The 23,558-nt window shown below is 42.7% G+C and overlaps 1 protein-coding gene across 1 annotated transcript in view; it reads left to right on the top strand.

The window, feature by feature from the left end:
- Nucleotides 1-22,239, top strand: part of LOC149465853 (protein-glutamine gamma-glutamyltransferase E-like) — a 53,136-nt gene extending 30,897 nt beyond the window's left edge. Inside the window, exons 8-13 of the mRNA XM_089673385.1 lie at nucleotides 4,232-4,335; nucleotides 8,454-8,699; nucleotides 14,685-15,023; nucleotides 16,816-16,973; nucleotides 17,998-18,131; nucleotides 21,224-22,239. Of these exons, the coding sequence (XP_089529511.1) occupies nucleotides 4,232-4,335; nucleotides 8,454-8,699; nucleotides 14,685-15,023; nucleotides 16,816-16,973; nucleotides 17,998-18,131; nucleotides 21,224-21,371 (1,129 nt within the window). The 3' untranslated portion in view covers nucleotides 21,372-22,239. The remainder of the gene's footprint in view (nucleotides 1-4,231; nucleotides 4,336-8,453; nucleotides 8,700-14,684; nucleotides 15,024-16,815; nucleotides 16,974-17,997; nucleotides 18,132-21,223) is intronic.
- Nucleotides 22,240-23,558: the final 1,319 nt, after the last annotated feature.

A 23,558-nucleotide genomic window follows, 5' to 3' on the forward strand; every position in this document is an offset into this window, starting at 1 on the left:
GATAACAATGGTGCTTAAATGTAGATACTTTGCGGTGTCTGCAAATACCTACTGCTTGCTAGGATTAAGTGCCCATTCGGACGCTACCAGAGGCGGACTGACCATTTGGAAACTCGGGCACTGCCCGAGGGCCCGGGGTCAGTAGGGGGCCCCATGAGATGCCCCTGGTACCTTTTTCATAGGCATTTTTGAATTTGGGCAAGGACACAGGGGCCCCATGATCCCCTATTGCCCGGGGGCCCCATGAGTTGTCAGTCCGCCCTTGGACGCTACATTCAACCTCTGTCATTCAGCTGCTAAATGCCAGAACATCAGTAAGCAGTAGAGACTGTGGCATTTAACAGTTAAATGACAGGGACAGGACAAAACCTTGGAAAGTCCAAGTTGTATAACTGACTTTTGGAGAAGTCGAAGCCCCATGTACACAAGTCAAAGGGGCCCAATAGAGATACTAATAAAGCTATTGAAAGTGGAGCTAAACTCTCTCAATCAATTTTAGTGTGCTTAAAGTCAAAACATTTTTTTTTTTTTCATTTTGGGTGCAATGGAGAGGGATTACAACACCTGTTTTTATTGCTGTCTAAGCTCCCATCTCTATTTGTCCGATTTACTGGTATCATTGAAAGTAAATTAAATTCATACATTTTGGGTTGATACGTGAACAGTAATGGGGGGAAATCTTCCAATGGGGACAATAGTTCTAGTGACACCCAGGGATTTCCTCACTTTGGAGGGGTATCCTCCCACATTCTGTTTTGGCTATGGGACAGGAAATGAAGGGAAATCTCCCCTATGGGACACAGATGGTACAAAACTGACATGGTTTATAACACTCCCTTACTCTATCCAAAATGAAAAAAAAAAGTTGTGCCAATAGTTCTATACCTATTTTTAATCCCTATTGTAAGGGACCGCCTGGCGGTACCACTAGCACTCCACTGAATAGGCGTCCCCAGCGCACGGAGTCTAAGTCCCAGGGTGCTTGTTCACCAGGGCCCCTGATGGTGGGGATGGACTTGGAGCCCCCTGAGACCAGGTCGTGGCTACTGGGTGCGTCCGTCAGTGGTAGTGGTATGCGCCAAGGGCTCCCACGGGGAAGAGTCTGATATGAGGAGGTCAGCAGACCCCACTGCACGGGATGGATGGATGGATGAGCAAGGTCAGACGGGCCGGGTCGGTAACAGAGAGGACGGCAAGGTACAAGGCAGCGGGCATAGAATAGTCGGGTCACACGCCAGGTCAGCAACAGCAGGTCAAATCCAATAGGGGGCATTCAAGAGAGAGGTCAGGCAAAGCAAGGGTCTGGGCAGGAGAAATACAGCAAGGTCAGGTACAATCCGGGTCAGCAACTTACAATACACAGGTTCACGGATACAGGATACAGGTAAGACCAGAAGGCACTGAATGACAGCTCAGGGTCGTTTAAATATCCCGCCCTGCGCTGCCATTGGTGCCCAGCGGGCGGCCACGGCTTCTACTGCGCATGCGCGAACTCGAACGCCGCGGCCGGCCCGGACCCAGTGCTCGAGTCCCTGCACAGGGCGGCATACTGCGCCTGCGCCGGGACCATCGCGGCGGGGATCGAGGGGATCCCTGACACCTATGCTGCTAGAATTAGTAAGATGGGAAGGTATATTATATTTATATTATAGTTAACCTTTTTGTACATTTCTTCAGTTGCTTCTGGGTTTCTGGCCTAGGCTAGGCCAAAATGATGTTATACATCCCAGGAGTCTTCATGGGCATTTTTTGATAACTATTCTCTGTTGTGGACAGGGGTTACACACATTATACAAAAATCCTGTTTGAAGGCAGTCCAACCAGAAACATATATACAATCTTGACTTTATTACATATCAGTATAAAATTGTACAAAAATGTTGAATATAAAATGTTTGCAATATCAGTAACCTCCAGGACATAATGCTTGATATATGTATTCATATAAATAGTACTCCCAGGTCAGACTCATAATATATAACCACACTGTTTGTGATCATTGACAAGTCCTTATACTGGGAAATACAACGCATTTTGAAAATGTATTTCTCTCTTTCTTTCTCAGGAGTGAAGTATACCATTTTGAAACGAGCTAGAAACAAATTGGAGATTTCATAACATTACATAATACATACATTGAACTTTGAAAATACCAACCATGTAAAAATATGTGTGACAATCAGGATATAAATACCAAATGTCCCGTCCTTATACAGTGCAGGAGCACGCCGCTCCAGAGAGCCCCACTTAGGGCACACAAAGACTGCAGGGGCAAAATACACTACTGGCCATATAATTACAATTACCCCATTCCCATCGATATTCATATTATCCCTAGCCAAAGATACAGTAGCCCCTCCCCTCTCCCACAGGAAAGACCATATAATATGATAGAGCATGGAAAGGATAGCCCCCTCTAAAAAATAACATTTAAAAATAATATCATAGGGCAACCTGCATTTTGCTTCCTCCATGGAATGCATGAAAAATTCCTTCCAAACTGTTTCCTTTAAAAAATCCTCATAAGTATATACGTACAATTCCAAAAATGGCAATATCATGGACCAGGCTGGGACCAGTTGTTAGTGTCTCCTTGCTTAAGCATCAGTCTGAGATAGACTCCATTAAATAGTAAGCCCAATGGGTAGGGCATAACCGATAAACTGATACTTTAAAAAGTGTGGCTTTCTGGAGAGGCATGCTCCTGTGTTGTATAAGGAAAGGACATTTGGTATTTACAGTATTCGATGATTATCACGAGTATTTAAGCAGTAAGTGCTGTATAGTTGGTATTTTGAAAGTTCAACATATATGTCATATAATGTTATGAGATATCCAATTTTGTTTTTATCTAATTTCAGAATGGCACTGTCAGGGTCTGAACCTGTGACCTTTGCGGTGTCTGGCTGTGGCTTCTCTTGCTGTGCCCCCTTAAATGCTGAACAGTGCCTTGCCTGATTACTTGGATAAACGTCAGTTTGAACCATGAACTCTTTGTTTCTCCCAATGAACTTCCTATTTAAGCCATGATTCTGCACTTCCTGTTTGCCAGATTGTTGTTCTTTCTCCAGCCAATATCTCGCTCTTGTCTCTCCTGCTTCTATCCATATCTTTGCTACCACTTGTTACCAACCTTTGGCTTGTTGCTCAACTACGCTTCTGCTTGATACCAACCTGCAACCACTTGTTACCAACCTTTGGCTTGTTCCTCAACTACGCTTCTGCTTGATACCAACCTGCAACCACTTGTTACCAACCTTTGGCTTGTTCCTCAACTACGCTTCTGCTTGATACCAACCTGCAACCACTTGTTACCAACCTTTGGCTTGTTGCTCAACTACGCTTCTGCTTGATACCAACCTGCAACCACTTGTTACCAACCTTTGGCTTGTTCCTCAACTACGCTTCTGCTTGATACCAACCTGCAACCACTTGTTACTGACCTTTGGCTTATTTACTGACTATGCTTCTGCTTGATCCCTAACTGCTATATCTGCTACTTGACCCTGGCTTGCTCATCTCCTGATAGTGCGATCCTGAGGACTTCGACCTGGTACTAGCACGCAGCAAAACTCATCTCTACCATCAGAAGCTCTGGTGAACACTGGCTAGTGCTTAGACTTGGAACCTTGGGTGAGCCTGCATCATCCGCTAGGGTGTCCTGCAGTAAGAACTGGGACTGCTCATATAGAGTCCCAGATCCTTATCCCTCTCCTGTTCAAGTTTCTGCAATAAATCCATAAAAGGACATCCTCTAGGCTGAGCCTACATCTGTTGTTCGATTTAAGCTGTGTCTAGGTCTGGCAGCCTCTCTACTCTATCAAAGGGAACCTAGCCATGCTCAGCCGCCCTTCCATGGGTAAGAGCTACATGCGTATAATCTCAGTTTAAACTCAGTCTCAGAGTTTATACAAGATTAACAACCTTATCCCGCTCCCACGGTACAGGCTTGTGGTGTAGCCACCCTGGACCAAGCACTGAAAATAATAAGAAAGGCCACAAATGCCTACCCAAAGATACCTTTTTTTTTCCTGGGGCCCTCTATCTAGGCAGGATAAATATCAGTAAGCAGGAAATTTGAGTAGCACTTTTGGCTTAAACTGACTAATATCTAAAAATCTACCATATAGCTTTCTCATTTTAATTGTAAATTCCAATAGTCTAATGCTAATGTTTGCATTTCATGATTCATTCAAATGATGAACATGCTTTCTTGCATTGTCTTCTACAGGAACTTTCATGTATGGAATGAGGCTTGGTTCACCAGAGATGATATAGGATCATATTATAATGGATGGCAAGTTGTGGATGCAACCCCACAAGAGAAAAGTTCTGGTTGGTGTTACAAGTAAATTGTATTAAAAAAAAGCACAAAATCTTCTTTATGTATTCAAACATATCTTTTGTTTTTGTTTTTACTTTTATCTTGGCAATATAGGATGTAACATTTGGTCTCAAAGCATCTAAAAGGATATGTGCCACATTTTCATTTGCAGTTTTATCTGATAATTAATATTATTGTAATCAGTGGTGTATTTTGGTTTTGTGCTGCCCTAGGCAAGACTAGTATCCCCCCTTCCCCCTCATCTAAATCTGTTGCAGGGCTTGCCCTGCATGCCCCTAGTGCCCATACTTACATTTAACTTGTACAACTATGCCTGCATTCACCTACAGCTTGTAAATTTTGCCCCCCCACCCCATGACCACATTCACATGCACCTTGTACGTTGACCTCCCCAGTGTCCCCATAGTCAAATGCACCTTTTAAATCCCTGGCCCTAAAGTCCTCACTCTCACATGCACCTTTTGCCCATTCACAGACATCTTGCACCCCCCACCCCCACTGCTTACACTTTTATATATCTTGCACATCCCCTTCCCCATTCAGAGTGTCCACTCACATACACCTTGTACATCCCCCCTTCTCAGTGCCTATACTAACATACATCTTGTAAACCCCCCCTATGTGCCTGCATTCCCATGCACCTTGTACACCCCCCACTGCTCATACTCACATATAAGTCCCCGGTCACACTGGATGTGAATTGGTATGCGATTTGCATGCCATGCAACTTGAAAATTGCATGCCAAGTTGCCCCCTATTGGCTGCAATTATAGCGGTCATAACCGCGTGGGTCTGACTTGGTCGGAGCCGCACCGATTTCTAAAGTAATACATGCATTACTCTTGGTGCGATTTGCATAGACATCTGTATCAGATGTCTTGGAAACCGTACCTGAAATCTGCATGTCATCTGACTTTGAAATTGCGCAACTTCACTGTAAGTCACATGATTTAAAAGTCAGGTTTGGTCTGACCGGGGTGTAACTTGTAAAGCCCCCCAGTGTTGACAGTCCCATACAGCTTGTACACCCCTCACTGCTCACACTCACATATAACTTGTAAAGCCCCCCAGTGTCCACACTCACATGCACCTTGTACACCCCTCACTGCTCACACTCACATATAACTTGTAAAGCCCCCCAGTGTCCACACTCACATGCACCTTGTACACCCCTCACTGCTCACACTCACATATAACTTGTAAAGCCCCCCAGTGTCCACACTCACATGCTCCTTGTACACCCCTCACTGCTCACACTCACATATAACTTGTAAATCCCCCCAGTGTCCACACTCACATACACCTTGTGTACCCCCCAGTGCTCACAGAGTGTGAGCAGTGGGGGAAGTACAAAGTGTATGTGAGTGTCGAAACTGGGGGGCTTTACACGTTATATAAAAAGTGCTCAATATGGCAGTGGAGGGGGGAGGAGGCAAACAAGAGGAACTTCCCATTTTGGGTGAAGTTCCACTTTAACCGTAGGTTCACATCTGTGTGGGTGGTGCCACTGCGGATCCGCACAAAAATCCGTGCAGCGACACCACCTGCACAGAGAAATGCGGACCCGCGGGCGGTTGCCATTATTTCTAATTGTACGCCGTCTGCACTGGAAAATAAAAAAGTACTGGGAACCGAGGTTCCCGTGCAGGCTGCATTTTCCAAAGAAGTGCAGGGACTTTCGCCCTGCAGGGGACTTCTTCCCTGCATGTCACGGGCACAGGAGTCCATTCAAATGAATGGGCTCTAGTGCACGTGCAAAAGCGGCCCGCATGACCACATATATGTGAACTGGGGGTAAAGGCCAGTCATGGCTGTGCTATCCCCCTCCTATTTTCTGCAGGCAGACTATAGCATGCTGGGTCCCTCCCATAGCTCTACTCTCTGCACACACTATGTGCAACACAGCACTGATGACAATGCTACTTTACAAGGCAATAACTGGGTTTGCAAAGGCATTTGCACACAGTGGATTTACAATATATCCTTTGTGTAAATGCTTGAACCAATAGGATTATTTACTACCAAATACAACTTGCAAAGCACTTAATGCAAAGGTTACTGTATAGGGTTTTCCAGCGGTTATATGAAGAAAGATCTTATCCAGGCCATACATGGTTTGAATTCCAAAAAATTTTTCCGAATCGTTTGCTCGGTAATCTAATGGTGCCATCAATTTCGAAAATCGGCTGACCAAGTCATAAAGTTCACCCCATATAACAGGCGAAACGTCTATTCCTTCCAGGTCACAGCTCATGCGCATATTCTTTTCATAAAAACGATCGTACAATTTGACCAGCGAGTCGAAAATCGGTAGTTTTTCATGAATTTTCCAACATGCCCGATCACTGAAAAGGGAAAAAAAACACGAAAATCGGCCGGTGCCATTGACCCACTAACAGAGCGAAAATTGGCCAATTATTCTTAGGTCTGATTTTCGGATGAAAAATCAGTCGCATTTCAACCCATGTATGGCCGGCCTTAAGCTGATTACTTATTAAGCCCTGGTTCACACTGTGCGCATTGGTTGCAGGTGTGATAATCGCATCTGTTCCCGCTCCTGCAACCACCCGAAGCCAAATCACGCTGCTGTTATGAGACACGCAGGGATGCCATTCTATCTAACCCCGCGGGCCGCATTTTGCACGGGCACGAGAGACCGTTCATTTGAATAGACTCCCGTGCCCCGGGACACACAGGGAAGAAGTCCCTGCACTTCTTTGGAAAACACAGCCCGCACGGGAAACTCAGTTTCTAGTGCGGTTGCGTTTTCCAGTGCGGGCGGCGTGCCATTAGAACTAATGGCACCCGCCCAGGGTTCCGCATTTCTCTGTGCGGGTGGTGCAGCTGCACAGAGTTTCGTGCGGATCCGCAGCGACGCCACCCGCACAGATATGAACCTAGTGTGAATGGCACCCCCACGCATCTCAGCCCGCGGAGCGTTTGCAGGTGCAGGAACTGCGGGGAAATTATTAAACATTTTGTTTTAGGATTCAATACATTTTAATCTTTTCACCAGAAGATGGGCTTCAAAATTGTAATTTCACTAGATAGCTGTCACCACCTACAGTATATATAAAACAAAATTTGCTTCTGTGACTGCTCAGTTTTCTTTTTGACCATGCGATTTCCCTGCAGCCGTGTTTTTAAAAACGTGCATGCACCTTTTTATTTTTGCAGAAAACGCAGGCACGGCAGCTCGTTCAAATGAATGGTCTGCCATGGCCATGCAAACAGCTCAAGTGTGAACCAAGCCTAATGACAGATTGTATTTGTTACATCCAGAAGCACTTTCCCTTATTTTTTCCCAGATATTGTAATATTGCCAGTCTAAAACTGAGGTGTCACAGAAGCAAATTGTGTTTTATATATACTGCAGGTGCTGACAGCTATCTAGTAAAATTAACATTTTGAAGCCTGGCCTGTGGGACAACCATGGCTATATACTTGGATACAATGGAGAAATGTGTGTAGACATCGGGATGGGAAGTGTGTTACTTGCATGATCACCGGTTGAAAATAATGTGATTAAATGTGTAGGAAAAAAACAAATGCAGCCGCCATATCTAAGGACTGGCAAGTGGTTATATATTACATTTTAGTTTTTGGGTTTAGATATACTTTAATATAATTCAACAGACCCTGAATTTAATTGCATGTTACATCATCTGCAAATTGGGACTTTTAGCCCTGGTTCACACTGATGTGGTACGGAATTCGCAGCGTTTTCAGTGCGAATTCCGCACCGCATCAGAATCGCACCACGTTCATGCGAACCGCTGAGGGTGTGTATGTTAAGTTAACAACACCCCGAAAGCGGTCCGTAAAATGCGGTGCGATGTGCAGAATCGGATCGCATAGGTGTGAATACCCATGCAATCCGATTCTAGTGCGGACCCAAAAAAGGGTCCTGCACGTTTTTGGTGTGGGTGCGGTGCGAATAGAGCCATTCAAAATGTATGGCTCCAAGTGCACCACACACAAATCGCATGTGATTTGTACAGGAATGCGGTGCAGTTCCTGTGCGAATCACATGCGATATACCACACTGCACATATGTGAACCCAAGCTAAGTGAAATGAAAATATTTTCTGCTTGTTTGTTCCTCTAGGGATTTATCGGCTCGGACCAACATCAGTGAAGGCAGTAAAGGCAGGAGATGTCCACCTGAAGTATGATGGTGCTTTTGTATTCTCTGAGGTGAATGCAGATGAGAATTCTTGGATCTACCACAAGAAAGAAGATTCTTTTGAAAGAGTTAAGACTAACAGTAGCTCTGTTGGAAAATTTACCAGCACGAAGGCAGTTGGCTCTAGAAACCGCATTGATATTACTTCCTGCTACAAATATGCAGAAGGTAAGATTGTGATGTATAGTATACCTGTAACTTTTCCTACACATTGTAAAGAATGCTTACAACTTTTGACCACTTTCTTCCAGCCGTAGTATGTAGCAGAAGTCCTTGTGACGATTTCAGTCTCAGATCCTACTCTGTGCCAGGGGCGGACTGACTATTCAAGCACTCAGGCACTGTCCAAGGGCCCGGGGTCAGTAGGGGGCCCCATGAAATGCCCCTGGTACCTTTTTTATAGGCTTTTTTGAGTGTGGGAAAGGACACAGGGGCCCCATGATCCCCTATTGCCCGGGGACCCTATGAGTTGTCAGTCCGCCCCTGCCCTGTGCAGAGATGTTCCTGCTCTGTGACAACAATCTAAGTACCAGCAGACTAAGATTGAATGTCAGTAAAGCAGGTTAACTGGATAGTTAATCCCTTCACATACTCACCACATTACATTTAAATGGAAGCATTCACCTTAAACAGCATCTATTGTTGCAATTCTGACCTTAAAGAAATATCTGTAACACTTGCTGCCATGCCCAGAAGGAAATGTAACAGAGGTTTGAACTATGGTAGCCTTTCAAAGAAGCAAAAAAACTTTTAATTCTATTTGCCTGGTCTTTGTTTCTCTGTAGAGTCCGATTAGCTTGCAGAGTAACCAGGGGCGGGCTGACAACTCATGGGGCCCCCAGGCAGGAAGGAATGAAGGAAAATGAGGGAAGGGAGGAGTTAGGGAGGGAGGGAAGGAAGGGGAGGAAGAGGAGGAAGGAAGGAAGGAGAGGAAGGAAGGAGCACATTCAAAAGCATCACAGAGCTTCCGGTTGATCTGGACAGGAAGGCAGAGCAGATCCTCTCTCTGCTCTGCCATGGAGGATGGGGGGAGGGGCTGGACACTGTCAGAGAAGACGAGGCATCAGAAACCTGTGAGAGGGGGGATGAGGAGCAGAGAGGGGGGGCCCAGGAGGGAAATCCGATGCACAGTCAGGGATGATTGGTGCAGTGGCGGGACAGTGACAGCACCGATCTCCCTGCATGGATTTCAACGAGGCAGCTGGAAGCCTCTACCTCCCGTGGCTATCAGCTGTTTCACTGAAATCCATGCAGGGAGATCGGTGCTGTCACTGTCCCTCTACTGCACTGATCACCTCCGACTTTGTTCCTGATACATGTCATCCATGGGGGGTGCAGGGTGTGTGCGGTGAAAACCCTGCATCATAGATGATATGCCTCTCACCTTCCCACTGCCCTCCGGCTCCATCACCAGCACAGTGTTCAGACCCCTCAACCGTCCCGCTCTGCCCCCCATGTGAAGTGACAGGTAAGCTACTTCTGGGTCGGGATCTGAGACTGGCTCCTCCTCCTCTCCCCACACTGTCACTGGACAGTGATCCTCTCATGGCCCCCCTACTGACCCCAGGCCTCAGGCAATGCGCGAATGGTCAATCCACCCCTGAGAGTTACTCAGATCTGATATATCAGAGTCACTGGTTGTCAGGGCAGGAGCTGAGGAACGGACAGGCAGGCCTAACAATGTAACGCACTGGCTGACGACAACCACCACCCACAGACCGAAGTCCCCCAGGGCGCGGAGTCTAAGTCCCAGGCTGCCCTTCACCAGGGCCCCTGATGGTGGGGATGGACTTGACGCAGCCAGGAACCAGGTCGCGGCCCCCGAGACACCTCAGCTGCGGTAATGGCCGCCGCCAATGGCGTGTAGCTGGTGGAAGAAACAAAAGAGTAGTCAGACAAGCCGGGGTCAACAACAACAGGACAAAACAGTACAGGACAGCAGACGAGAATCACAGGTCACAAGCCGGGTTCAGCAACAGAGGGTCAGATCAAAGGAGAATACAGAGAATAGTCAAGTCACAAGCCGAATCAGAATACCAGGAGAGTCACGAGAGTCAGAACAGAGTAATAGTAACACAAAGACACAAGACACAAGTGCAAAGAGCATGTGTGGGCCACAGGCTTATATGTCATCAGCCACGCCCCTCTGGGGGGTGGAACTCAGAGACCTAAAGACATAAAAAGGATACCCATCATGCACAGCAGAATCCAAGATGGACGCCAGCACATGGAGTAACATAACCTCAGGGAAAAGGTAGGACCTTGACACTGGTCCTCATAAATGACTCTTAGCATTCCTGTATACTTGTAATGGCAAGATAAGAGTTGCAGTTTCCAAATACAACAGCATTTTTTGTCCATGGAGGGTGTTGCAGATTTAAAGTGTTACTAAACCCACAACAGTAAATTCAGTCTGTATATGCAGTAAAGCATGCTTGTTATACTCACTGTGGAACCTAAGGGGTTAATCCTCTGCATTGTGTAAAAAGGCTGTTTGATCCTTTCTTCTCCGCCCCCTCTTGTTGAAATGACCATCTGATATAGACCGAATCCGTAGTCACGTGCACATGCTCAATTTGGTGTGTATTGCTAGAGAGGTTTTTTTTTCCTAGAGAGAGTGCATGTGATCAGCATAGGGCCAATCAGCCCTGTCCAGACGGAGGGTCAAGGGTTTCACATCCTCCTAGAGCAGAACGAAAAAAACTCCTCCTACAAGCTTTAACCACTGCTCTGCTGAAGTCACAAGACTGCTATAACTGCAGATGAGAAAAGATATTTAGCAGTTTATATTTACTAAAATAATTGCATTTCCATATTGTTTGTACTGTGGGAGACCAGATATAGTGAATGCAAGGTCCTGGATTTAGTACCACTTTAATTACACTCAGAGGGTCTTAGGGATGTGTCAATTGATGTGCTGGGTTATTTTATTCTGCTTAGCAGACACACTATTCTAAATACATATTTATTTCCATCTGACAAGGTTTCACCAACTGACAACCAACATATTATTCAGCAAATAAATTACAATTTATTAGAGATCAAATACGATATATATATTATGTACATTTCACCTAGGAGGTCTAATATGTCCCATTAGCCTTCTAGACATTGTAATATACGTACGTTGATTGTCTAATTCACATATTCCCACAGATTAATGTGACCACTTTTTAGAATGGAAACTCCATCACAGCAAAGATTATGGATTATGTATAAAGTTTGGCTCTGCTAATTAACAAAAACAAGGAGGTATATTGCTTCTAGACTGTTTATGACAGATTATTTATGACAGGGCCTAATTAGAAGTCTTTTGCAGAGTCTGCTAGTGGAAGGTTTATGACACCTCTGCTTGTTCTGCCTTCAATTGTGCATTATGCTGAGCTGTGTAGAGTAGCACTGTTAAATATTGTGACACTTATATTATTTAAGTGTCTTTCTTAGGCGTTTGAGGTAAAGTGTTCTAGTGCCAGGCTGATTTAAAACAGTGTGACTTTTATTTAATTCACACTTGGCAACAACATAAAAATGAATACAAAAGATAAAATAAAATACAGAGTAAAATATAACAAGTTTGTAGCTTATGGAAAAGAAATAAGCTTTGAAAAATATCTAGCTTCTTGCCTGTTCTATGATAAATGAAAAGTGTTTCAGTATTGTAAGGGAAGACAACAGGTGTATCAAGGCTTTGTAGGCCTTAAGAAAACAAAAATGTCAGTGTGTGTTAGCTGCAGAATGTGTGGATATGTGTGTGTATCTAAGTGTCTCTAAGGCACATCTTATATATGTTTTAACAGACCAAAGAGACTCAACCCACTAAACAGTTATTTCCTAATTCAGTGTGAGCTAAATATGTAAGAGCCTTATTTGTAAATCTTCTAAATATGATTCTTAGTGTCCATATTTGTAAGTATTCTACACTTGTAATTCTTAGTGTGATGTTATCTACAAAAACTCTTAGTCGACAGAAATACACAATGCTGTTACGATGGACTGCTATGTGATCTTCACATACATTAGCTTCACATAACTTCACTCTTTTAGGTTCAACTTTCAGCATAAGGACAATTATCACATAAATGTATAAACATAACCAACAATAATTGAGACTGTACTATCACACACTATTCCTAACTAATTAGTTTACTATACGAAATAATTATCTTAACTAACTATATTATGGATTAGAAAGAAATTATTTTCTTTATAAAAGACATATTATTTCTTTGCTCTTACTGCATTCCAGTGATCTATTCTTAAGAGAAGCCTATGACTTGCTGGCCTCTTAGCCATGAATATACCATGGTTCATCTGAACACCTGTTTTCAAAGCCGTTCACACACGCAAGGTTTAAATTTACACTAGTGCAGTGACTTTCAATGTTACTAGGTTAGTCAGAGATATTAAAGAATACAGACGTCTGTTTTAAGCTGAATTAATTATATTCTACAAGCACAGTGTTCATTGTGACTCCTCTATTTTCCCTACAAAGTTTGGGGTTCATAAAACCTCACTATCATCACAATTCTATTCAAACATTAGAGGAAATCTCTATCAAATCAAGAGAATAGGAGACAGTTTCTGGGTGGAGGAGGAGATCTGTAGGGGCTGTTATGAAGATGTGACTTGCAAATAGGCCCCAAGAGGGGAGTTACCCTCTGCTGGGGGGAAAATGGAGTTGGAATCTTGTGGTGAAAGAACTAATTGAAGGGTAACTAGATGGCACAAAAATTCAGATAGGTGCTGCCCGCTATCCATTTTTACACTGGTTGTCAGTGATGAGCTGGATGAGCACCCTTTGGCAATAGGCAAGTGACCAGATGTTTCCTAGTTAGTCTTGCCAAAAGACCTGAAAGAAGTAACTATGCACGGTGAGAATGGTAAAGGAAGGTGCTTTAACAACTGACTCAAAAACAAGGCGGGGAATTAAACTTTTAAAGCTGGCTGTTTGGGGCAATGCTGTTGTCTTGGGTGGTGAAAATTATTATTATTATTATTATTATACAGTATTTATAAAGCGCCAACGGTTCGCTCAACTCTGTACATTACAAAGGGAGACAGAACATGCGACAGTACAGTAACAATACAATGCGATACACAAGGGGTTCGAGGGCCCTGCTCCTTTGAGCTTACAATCTAGGAGGGAGGGGATAGTGGTACAGGAGGAAATGGCTGTGGGGGATGGAGTGGTAGGAGGAGTGGAGGAGGTCGGCAAATTAGCAGGTGGTGGGGTAGGCTTCCCTGAAGAGGTGGGTTTTCAGGGTGCGCCTAAAGGAGAGGAGAGTAGGTGATAATCTGATGGGTTGGGGCAGGGAGTTCCAGAGGATGGGTGACACCCTGGAGAAATCCTGGAGGCAGGCATGGGAGGAGAAGACCAGGGAACTAATATTCCTCATCACTGCTTGAAAGAAGTGTACTTGAGCCCGATACCTTGATTGATATCCTTTAGGTATGGACTGGAGCCATAGTTTTTTTTACTATAGACTTATCAGTTCTTTTCTATGATGGTTTTATCATTTCTTTAGTTAAAACATAGATCCCTGTGTTAGTAAGAGGTACTTTTCACTGTATTTATTTGCTATGTATTCTTAGCTGAAGGCTAGATGCAAAACATGTTTAACAGTCCCGTACTTCACTGACAGCTCACATTCAGTCCGGATTATGAAGGCAGCGGTGCTAAAGATTACCTTAGCCTGGGTTTGCAGATCCAAGTTGCAGAGCAGGATGATTCTTTATCTCCTCCTTTTGTTACGATGTTAACTGGGAGACCTCTCTACAAAAAAAAAATGATGAAAATGTTTGCTGCTGTTTGATACATTTGTCTTTAAAAGTCTTAGAACTTAAAAAATAAAACACACACTATGAATTGTCCATTCTGCAACAGGTATTTTCTAGTATAGGTTTAAATCTGATTGGCTGCTATAGGGCAACATAGGTTGCCTCATTAAAAAAGCATCCCACTTACAATCTGTGTGGTCTGATATCACCAAATCAGGCCCTCCCCCATTATTTAAAATGCGTTAATTATTTAATATTTCTTTAAGAGGCAATACAAACACTCTGATCAATACAGTACATCTGCTATGTCATCTGTGGCTGGTTTCAGATATTTGTGGAAAATTGTTATTTTGCGTTATTTATTATTTCAAATAGGGACTGCAGCTGAAAGAGAAGCGTACCACAATGCCCTAGTGAATTTATATGGAAGGCAAGAAATTGCAAGCACTGAGGAAGAGACAAGTGAACCAACCATTGTGACCAGGATGAGCAGACTGAGACTTGTCTCCGAACTAGACATAACTGGAAACTTCAAAGAATTAGAAGTGCCAGAGCTTGGCAAAGATATTGATCTCACATTGAAACTGTCTAATGGAACATCATCTGACAAAACAATAACAGTTCATTTTAATGCTAATATCACTGGATACACCCGAAGTGTGATGACAAACATATTGATGGAATCTGTATCTATTTCAATGGCTTCCAAAGAAGGTATTATAATCATAGACTGGAAAATTACTTTTATTAACAATTTACATTTTCTTCCTGTTATACTTAAACTCAAAAACACAAATAGAAAAATCAGCACAAGAGACATAACTTACAGTTAGTATTATGTTCCTTGTGTTGTTTCTTCTCCTTTCAGTAGTAATCCTCCTTAGTCCTTCCCCCAACCCCCCAGTCCAACTGCTGCTGCCAACGTATTCTTGTCGTGCAGCGGGGGTTAATACAACTAAACAGCTGTAAGGAGCTCTCATTAAGAGAACCCAACTATGCTCGACCTTCCTTGCCCAATCCACCATTCAGAGCAGCTGTGCTACAGCTGCTATGAATGACACTGGACCTCTGAATAGAGGGGGCAGAGCTATCATCCACCCGTTCCCCTATACAGATCTCCTGTGTCATTCAAATAAGATGTAGTAGGTCAGCAGTATTCTACATTGCCTACCTATAGACTACTTTAATTACGGCCTGAAAAACTGCTAATTATATATTAATATGTAGCACTACCCCCTTAGGAGTTGCTGTGTTTTGGGTCCCCCTAAAGCTATGCACAGCCAGGCAACACGCATTTATCCACACTTTGCTTTTAGAATCAGTGAACAGTCCTTCAGCTTTTTTTTTGTATTAGGGGTTTGAAACTTGGATGGGGTCTACGGGCATATGGGATGCCCGAGGAACTGTAGAACCTGAGGACAACGCCCTAGCAACTATGTACAGAAACACAGATAGCAACAGTCTCTTCTTTAAGAGAATTACAAGCTCCTTGGTGTACCCCCTCAAACCCTGCATGAATCCTCCTCTCCAACCAGCTGAACTGATGGTAGCCCTGAGCAAGGGGGTCCCAAGAGCTTGCAGTTAAGCAGTCCCAGAATGAAGACTAGTTGGGTATGGCACTTGACCACTTTCTCCCTTTATCTAGCCCAGGGGGTGTGAAAGTACTCACTCTGTCCTTTCCTGCTTAAATGGTGGGTTGATGGCTATCTTCAGACCTTATGTACTATAATGTAAAGCGCTGAGCAAACCATTGGCGCTATATAAATCCTGTATAATAATAATAATTATGTTAGGCTAGCTCCTTCCCTGCTGCGCAAGCTGTCCTCCCAAGGAGGTGATGGGACAGAGGAGATCCTCTCTTACAGAATCCTGCCTGTGGGTGGGCTCCCCTCCCTGGGGCCCCCTCCCTGGGGCCCCCTCCCATGCTCCCCACTCCAGCCTTTCTCTCAGTCTATCTTCCACTCGACACTGTGATGCACTCCCCAGGCTCTGTGATATTTAGGGGTTGCTCTGATCACAATGCCCAGTCTCCTGCCAGGGTCCCTCAAACATGCAGATCTAGGTCTCCTCCCCTCTTCCAGAAAGTTTTCTAAGTTTCTGGAACAGTGGGAGGGCTCCAGAAGCCCTGACGTATAGAACCTCCCAGCCTGTCCTGAGTTGAACTCCTGCCTCACTCACAGGCTGACTCATCCCAGACTGCTACTCAGTCTCTGTCTAAAAAAGAAAAAAAAACAGCCTATATAGCTAACCTACAGAGCATTACAAATAATTATATTTGCTTCACTTTTTACCTTGCCCACTTTTCTAAACTTTGCTTCTTAGCATTGTTGGTCAGAGGACTGTGCATACAGATCGAAAAAGTCAATGGGATGATCTATAGACATGCTTCCCTTATCCAAAATATACAGTCCCCTTAATAAATTAATCCTAAGAGAGAGCACCCAGAAAACATGATGTAAAGATCTGCACAATCCAGATGATTATACTAATAAATTTGCTATTGCAGAAAAAGAAATTCCATTCAAGATCCCTTACAGCAAATATATACAACGTCTCCTGGATGACAAGGTGGTAGAGGTGACAGCTCTCTGTAAATGGGATGACACAGGGAAAGTGCTTATATCCCAAGTTATTACATTAAAAACCCCATCACTCAACATTAAGGTAAGTAAAGACATTGCTGTGAACACTCAGACTTAAAACCCTTTATTGATAAGCAATGTAAAATCCTTAAGGGCCCTGCCTGCTCTGCTGCATTGTGTTAACGTGCATAATGTTGTTTGTTGAAATGTGCTGCGTTAAGGCAGCTGTTCAATCCAAGTGGATAAAAAAATATAACTGCGCCTTTTTTCTGACACAGCACAGCAAACGCACAATGTGGAGGTGCATTGGGGTGGCATTTAAGTGAATGGCACTATTTGCACCAACATGTAGATGTAAAGCCAGTATGAAAGTCATGGCTGATTTCTTACATTGGACATGTTGTTTGAAATTTTGTTGGGAGTGAAGGGCAGGAGGGAATTCATGCACGGGAAGTGAAGTGAAATCAATGGAGTCTTCATGCGAACGGAGGTGGGGAGTAAAGGAGACACCAGTGAGATCTGTACTCTAGCAAACTCAGCTCGCTTTCCAACCTCGCACCCCTCTCTTTCATTCAGTGCCAGATGCCTCTTCAAACAAATTCATCTCAATTGAAACTTTTCATTACTGCGGTGACCGATTATTTTTGAAGATATAAACCATTAACATGAACATATTTATATTTGCCTGATCATTTACTGCCCTCTGCTCCTGCCCCCACACTGCAGGGGTTAAACATTTGCTTAGGTCTAGCAGACAGCAAAGAACAGTTTTACCCGGTCCTCTTCTCCCCTGGCAGCCAGCGCTCAATGCTTTCTAGGCTTCTTTTACATTTGCAGTGATCCCAACTGCCCTCTGAAAAGAGCCGCTAACAGGCATTCAGGAGGCGCTACTGCTGTCTCGCCTGTTTTTTGCTTACATTTTTTTTTAGTTGCCAAACTGCAATTTCACATTACAGAAGCACGCTGCAACTGTGAGCCAAATTGTTTGTATTTAGTTTTACCTGTGTAAAATTACTATAAAAGACTTCCATGTTTTTTTTGGTTTATTGGGAAAAAATCATCCAAACAATGGCCAATAACCATACTTAATGTATATTTTCTTTCAGGTTCTCGGAGATGCTGTTATAAATAATCCACTAAGTGTTGAAGTCACATTCACTAACCCGCTTAATGAGAATCTATCAGACTGTAAAGTTTTGGCAGAGGGCAGTGGACTCATTAAACAGCAGATTGAAAAGAAGTAAGTAGAATGATGTACCTACGTTGATCCATTATGAATGACATCTGCTGTACATGAGATTTCAGACTGCAGGGCAAAGTGAGAACTTTGTATCCAGTAGAACCCTCTAGAGGACACGAAATGTGAACCTCACCTTACCTTTGGGCCCATGATTGCTCCTCCTTCCCAGTAAAACTAGGAAAATGTGTGGGGATTTTTCCATTTCCATCTGTATGACGGCAGGAAAAAATTCTATATTTTGGTGCAGAGAGGAGAGGCATTTGAAGTACACTTGCAATTGAAACATTCATGTGCATTGTGCAAGTTGTAATAACACTTAATGTTTTGCTCCTTAGTTTGTATTGTAGTGAACACATTCAGAAGTGTTCTTATAGCACCATTTTCTCTGGATATGTATGGTGGCTGTGAATACAACAGCAAAGTGCTTTTCTTCTCTGTGGATTCCAAAATGGAGGTCAGTGAAAGGATGCTTACAATATAAAATAGCCACCTGGGGGAGTCCTAAAATATAAAGGAGATGTGGAACATCAAACAAAGCAAATGAGGAGGCAAGGATCCAGGGCTGAAAGCATCTATTGGTAATGACAGCAGATAAGAAGCTATCATGTTTCTGTGAGGCTAAAGACATAGTACATGTTTCGGTAGTAAAAATACATCGCCTTTTTTTAAGGGCTGAAGGCATACTAAGTGTTTAGAGGTAAAAATGTATCCCCTTCTACATTTTGTCTCAACACTTCCTCAGCCTCTGAGGATAACAGCGGACATGCTCCCATTTGAAAGACTGCTGAGCTCCAAGGCAAGTTGTGGATATATAACATCTAGGATTTGGATCTAGGAGTTGAATTGGAGGGAGCTGGGTCACCATCGTTCTTGGAGGGTTGGGAAAGAGAATTGGGTATAAATATGAATGATCACCAGAAGAGGAAAATGTTTAAGTTAATGCACGAGGTGATGAACACGAATATAGTTGAGATGAATTATAAATATTTGTCTAGATGGTATTGTACACTGAGTGCGGCACATAAACAGAGAGAAGTATCACCTTTATGTTGGAGAAGATGTGGGGCAATAGGGACAATGGCTCATATATGGTGGGAATGCCCCAAAATTCAGTTATATTTGCAGGAGATAATTTATCATATACAGGAGATTTTGGGGACATCTATCCAGAAGGATCCATGGATATGTCTTTTCTACAGAACAGAGTTGTTGGTAAAACAATATAAAAACAGTTTAATATATCATCTGATTGGGTTTAATTCCTAGGTTTTGGAAGGCCCAGGATCCACCAACAATGAGGGATTGGATAGACAAGGTAGAATATGTTAGTAGGATGGACAAACTTTGTTACATGGAGAAAGATGAAATGGAAAAGTTTAGAAAGATTTCGGGTAAATGGTAAGAGTTTAGAACTTCAGAAAAATACTTAAAAATTAAAGTTCCCCCGATAGTAGTACCAGAGAATTTAAATGGTTAAAGAGATCTATATATTTGACTAGATTAAAAGGAGGGGAAAGAGAGGATAAGATGAGATTGAACAGGGGTGTGTTGGGGTGGGTATGGGGATAAAGTTTATATGTATGATGTAAAAAGATTTATGATGGTTTCGAAAGGTAATTTTTTCTTAAAAGAAAATGTAATAAAATATATAATGGAAAAAAAAAATGTATCCCCTTCTTCGAGGCTAAACACATACTACATGTTTCAGAGGTAAAAATGCAACCCCTTATTCGGGTCTAAAGACATATTGCATGTTTCAGAAGTACAAATGCAACCCCCTTTTCAGGGCTAAAGACATACTACATGTTTCGGAGGTAAAAATGCACCCCCTTCTTCGATGCTAAAGACATACTACATGTTTCGGAGGTAAAAAGGCACCCCTTTCTCCGAGGCGAAAGGCATACTACATGTTTCAGAGGTAAAAATGCAACCCTCTTCTTCAGGTCTAAATATACTACTTGTTTCGGAGGTAAATATACACCCTCTTCTTCGAGGCTTAAGACGTTCTACATGTTTCAGAGGTAAAAATGCAAGCCCTTCTTCAGGGCTAAAGACATACTGCATGTTTCGGAAGTAAAAATGCACCCCCGTTTTCAGGCTAAAGACATACTACGTGTTTCAGAGATTAAAATGTACACCCTTCTTCAAGGCTGAAGACATACTACATGTTTCAGAGGTAAAAATGCACCCCCTTCTTCAGAGCTAAAGACATACTACATGTTTAGGAAGTAAACATGCACCCCCCTTTTCAGGGCTAAAGACATACTTCATGTTTCCGAGGTTAAAATGCACCCCCTTCTTTGAGGCTAAAGACATACAACATGGTTCAGAGGTCAAAATGAAGCCCCTTCATCAGAGCTAAACACATACTACATGTTTCGGAGTTAAAAATGCACCCACTTCTCCAAGGTTAAAAACATACTACATGGTTGAGAGGTCAAAGTACAGCCCTTTTTAGGTTTAAAGACATACAGTGAAAGCAGTCAAACTGTTTTAGGAATAAAGTGCTGCTACCTTTTACTTTTTTGTGCTAGGATTACTGATAAATGGATTAAGCTCTGAATGCTTGCCTCTTCATATTCTTTAAGTGGTGTTCTGCACCTCCGCTATATTGAACTATAACAATATGAATAGGCTTGGCCCACCACACCTGTAACGATAATGAGGATTCTTCTGTGATGTAAAAGGGTAGTAGAGCACAAATAAAGATGTGTTGTCACTGTGGATGAATCAGCAAGTTCATAGCAAGTGAGATTTTGCAGTGTTATGGGCTAGCGAGAGGGCAATACCATTACAGGTAATGGTCACTGTACCTTGGTGATGTGTTGCCAGTGGCAAAATCCCCAATGGGACATTAGCCTAAAACGTAGATGATATTTCTGGTCTGAAAGGGAGAGGGTACAACTAAACAAAAACCTCCATTAGCTAAAGCTGAATAAGTTCAATTTATGGGTGGAAATTAAAACTTGCACAGATGCCTAATCCTGGCTGGTTCATTTTAAAGTGAAATTCCTTGACATTTTGGGTATTTATTAAAACATATTATGTGTCACACCTAGCCAAATCAAATGCATTTTTGTTTTATGATGTAGAATTTCACTGAAGCCCAAAGAGAAGACAACTGTGACCATTGAATTTAAGCCTTACATGACGGGCTCCAAACAATTAAACATTGTGGTTGATTGCAACAAAACCGTCACTATCGAGGGTTTCCTGATCATCGTGGTAAAGGAATCCTGACTACCTGGCTTAAGCTACAAAATATACAATATGACAATCTCAAGAATGTTGTCTTTTTGGTAATAGATCATTATACTGTTTAATCCTACGCCAATATGTACCAAGTTGGAATATCCTACATTGAAATAACTATTTTAGTACCTAAAGGAAAGCTGAAGGCAAAACTTTTTTTTTTTTCTTTTAGTTTTACATGAGTGGAGGGGGATTAGAACAACTGTAAGGTGTCTGTGTCCCCATTTTGGAGATTCACCCTCTCTTTTTGTCCTGTTGACCATAATCCCCAAGATCTGAAGTAAAATTAAATGTTACATTTTGAGTGGTGACCAGAAGGAAAAATCTTCTAATAGGTTCTGGTGATCCTGGTGACTTCCAGAGATTTCCATCACTTTGGAGGGCTATCTTCTCACTTTGTGTAATAACTATGGGACAGGAATTGATGGAAAATCTCCCCAATGGGACACAGATGGGAAAAAAACTCACAAGGGGTTATAATCCTCCATTATTCTATCCAAAATGAGAAAAAGCGTTGCCTTCCGATCTACTTAATGAATGTACACAATGGTTTATCATCTTTCCAGTAATGTACGTAACAAATAAAGTTTGAGATATTAAAGTGTCACATGAATTGAGATAAAATGAAGTGAACACAAACATTCATGATGTGCAGGGGAACTCAAAAGAATATTGCCTTTTTTGTCTATGTTTGAATGTTTACAAAGAACAAAGGTTTGATTGATTGCAATTCAAACCTTAGTAAATCAAAAGAATAATTTTGTTAGCTGTGATTTCATAGGAGGAAAGCACTGTTTACAATTATGACGAACATTCAAAATAACCATCTAATAAACAAAATATATGCTACATATCATGTAAAGTGCTTCTCTGCTTTATTTTGACAAGTTTTATAGTTAATTGGACCTGAACTAAAAAAATGAAGATTTACTATGACATAGGGAATGTATAGAAATGTTAATTGTGTCTATACAGTACCCTGGAAATGTATGTATTTATTTCAGGTACTTATATAGCACTGTCAATTTACTCAGTGCTTTACATATATATTGTACATTCACATCAGTCCCTAACCCTCAAGGGGCGTACAATCTAAGGTCCCTAACTCACATTCATACATACACATACTGGGGACAATTTAGACAGGAGCCAATTAACCTACCAGCATGTCTTTGGAGTGTGGGAGGAAACCCACGCAGGCACAGGGAGAACATGCAAACTCCAGGCAGGTGGTGCCATGGTTGGGATTTGAACCGGCGATCCTAGTACTGCCAGGTGGAAGTGCTAACCATTTAGCCACTGTGCTGCCCTCTAAATGTATCTTTTGTATAAAATAGTAATGCAGTTTCTGGTATGTTGGTGTACCTACAGCCTCATAGTTGTCAGTTTACAGTGTGAGATCTAAGACCCTGCTGCTCTTAGAAGATTTGGGGTGAAATTTGGTGATGTCACTATTCAGCTGCTTACCGTTCTCCTTGCTGGAAGCTCTAACATAAGGAAGCAAAGCCCTGTCTCTACCAAAATGGCCACCGTCATACAAAAACACAGTGCAGAACAAGGTATGGTTATTCAATAACAGGAAAAGATAGGATGCAGGGAGGCCAAAGGTAAACCTGGTGATTAGGCTTTTGCCCTCTGCCTGTTTTTTTATGGGCACAACTTGCAGAGATCAGTTCCTTTTTAACAGGCAGGTTTGAAAGAGATTTCTTCATTTTTCCTACAAAAACCTGTCTTTTTTCACACAATCCAGGGAAAACTGAACATTGGAGGCCCATTCAGATCTATACCTTGTGCTGCCTTAGCACACATTATCTTGCACACTAACCTGCTCTGCATTATTGCTGCATATTCCTTTGAACAGGTTGCCCACGCACCACCATGCAGCAAAAATAGAATGCACACTATTTTGTATGACACAACACACAGTCAAGGGAATTCATAAAGTTCTGAATATCATTATGCCTCCCTGGGAACAGGTAAATGACTTTGTGGGAAGCACTGTGTATGAAGACATGCTGAGGCTGGAGATTCCATATGGACACTCCATCCTCAGTGCAGCTGAACTCCCTTCTGCTACTGCACCTGTCACACAAAGTAGCAGTGGGGAGTTTGGAAGCTGCACTGGTGGATCGTGATGGGGATTCAAAGAGACTAGTCCTCCATCAGGTCTGCTCC

The sequence above is a fragment of the Staurois parvus genome, unplaced genomic scaffold (genome assembly GCF_062004578.1).
Source record: "Staurois parvus isolate SC_StPar_1 unplaced genomic scaffold, SC_StPar_1.0 ptg000137l, whole genome shotgun sequence".
NCBI lineage: Eukaryota > Metazoa > Chordata > Amphibia > Anura > Ranidae > Staurois > Staurois parvus.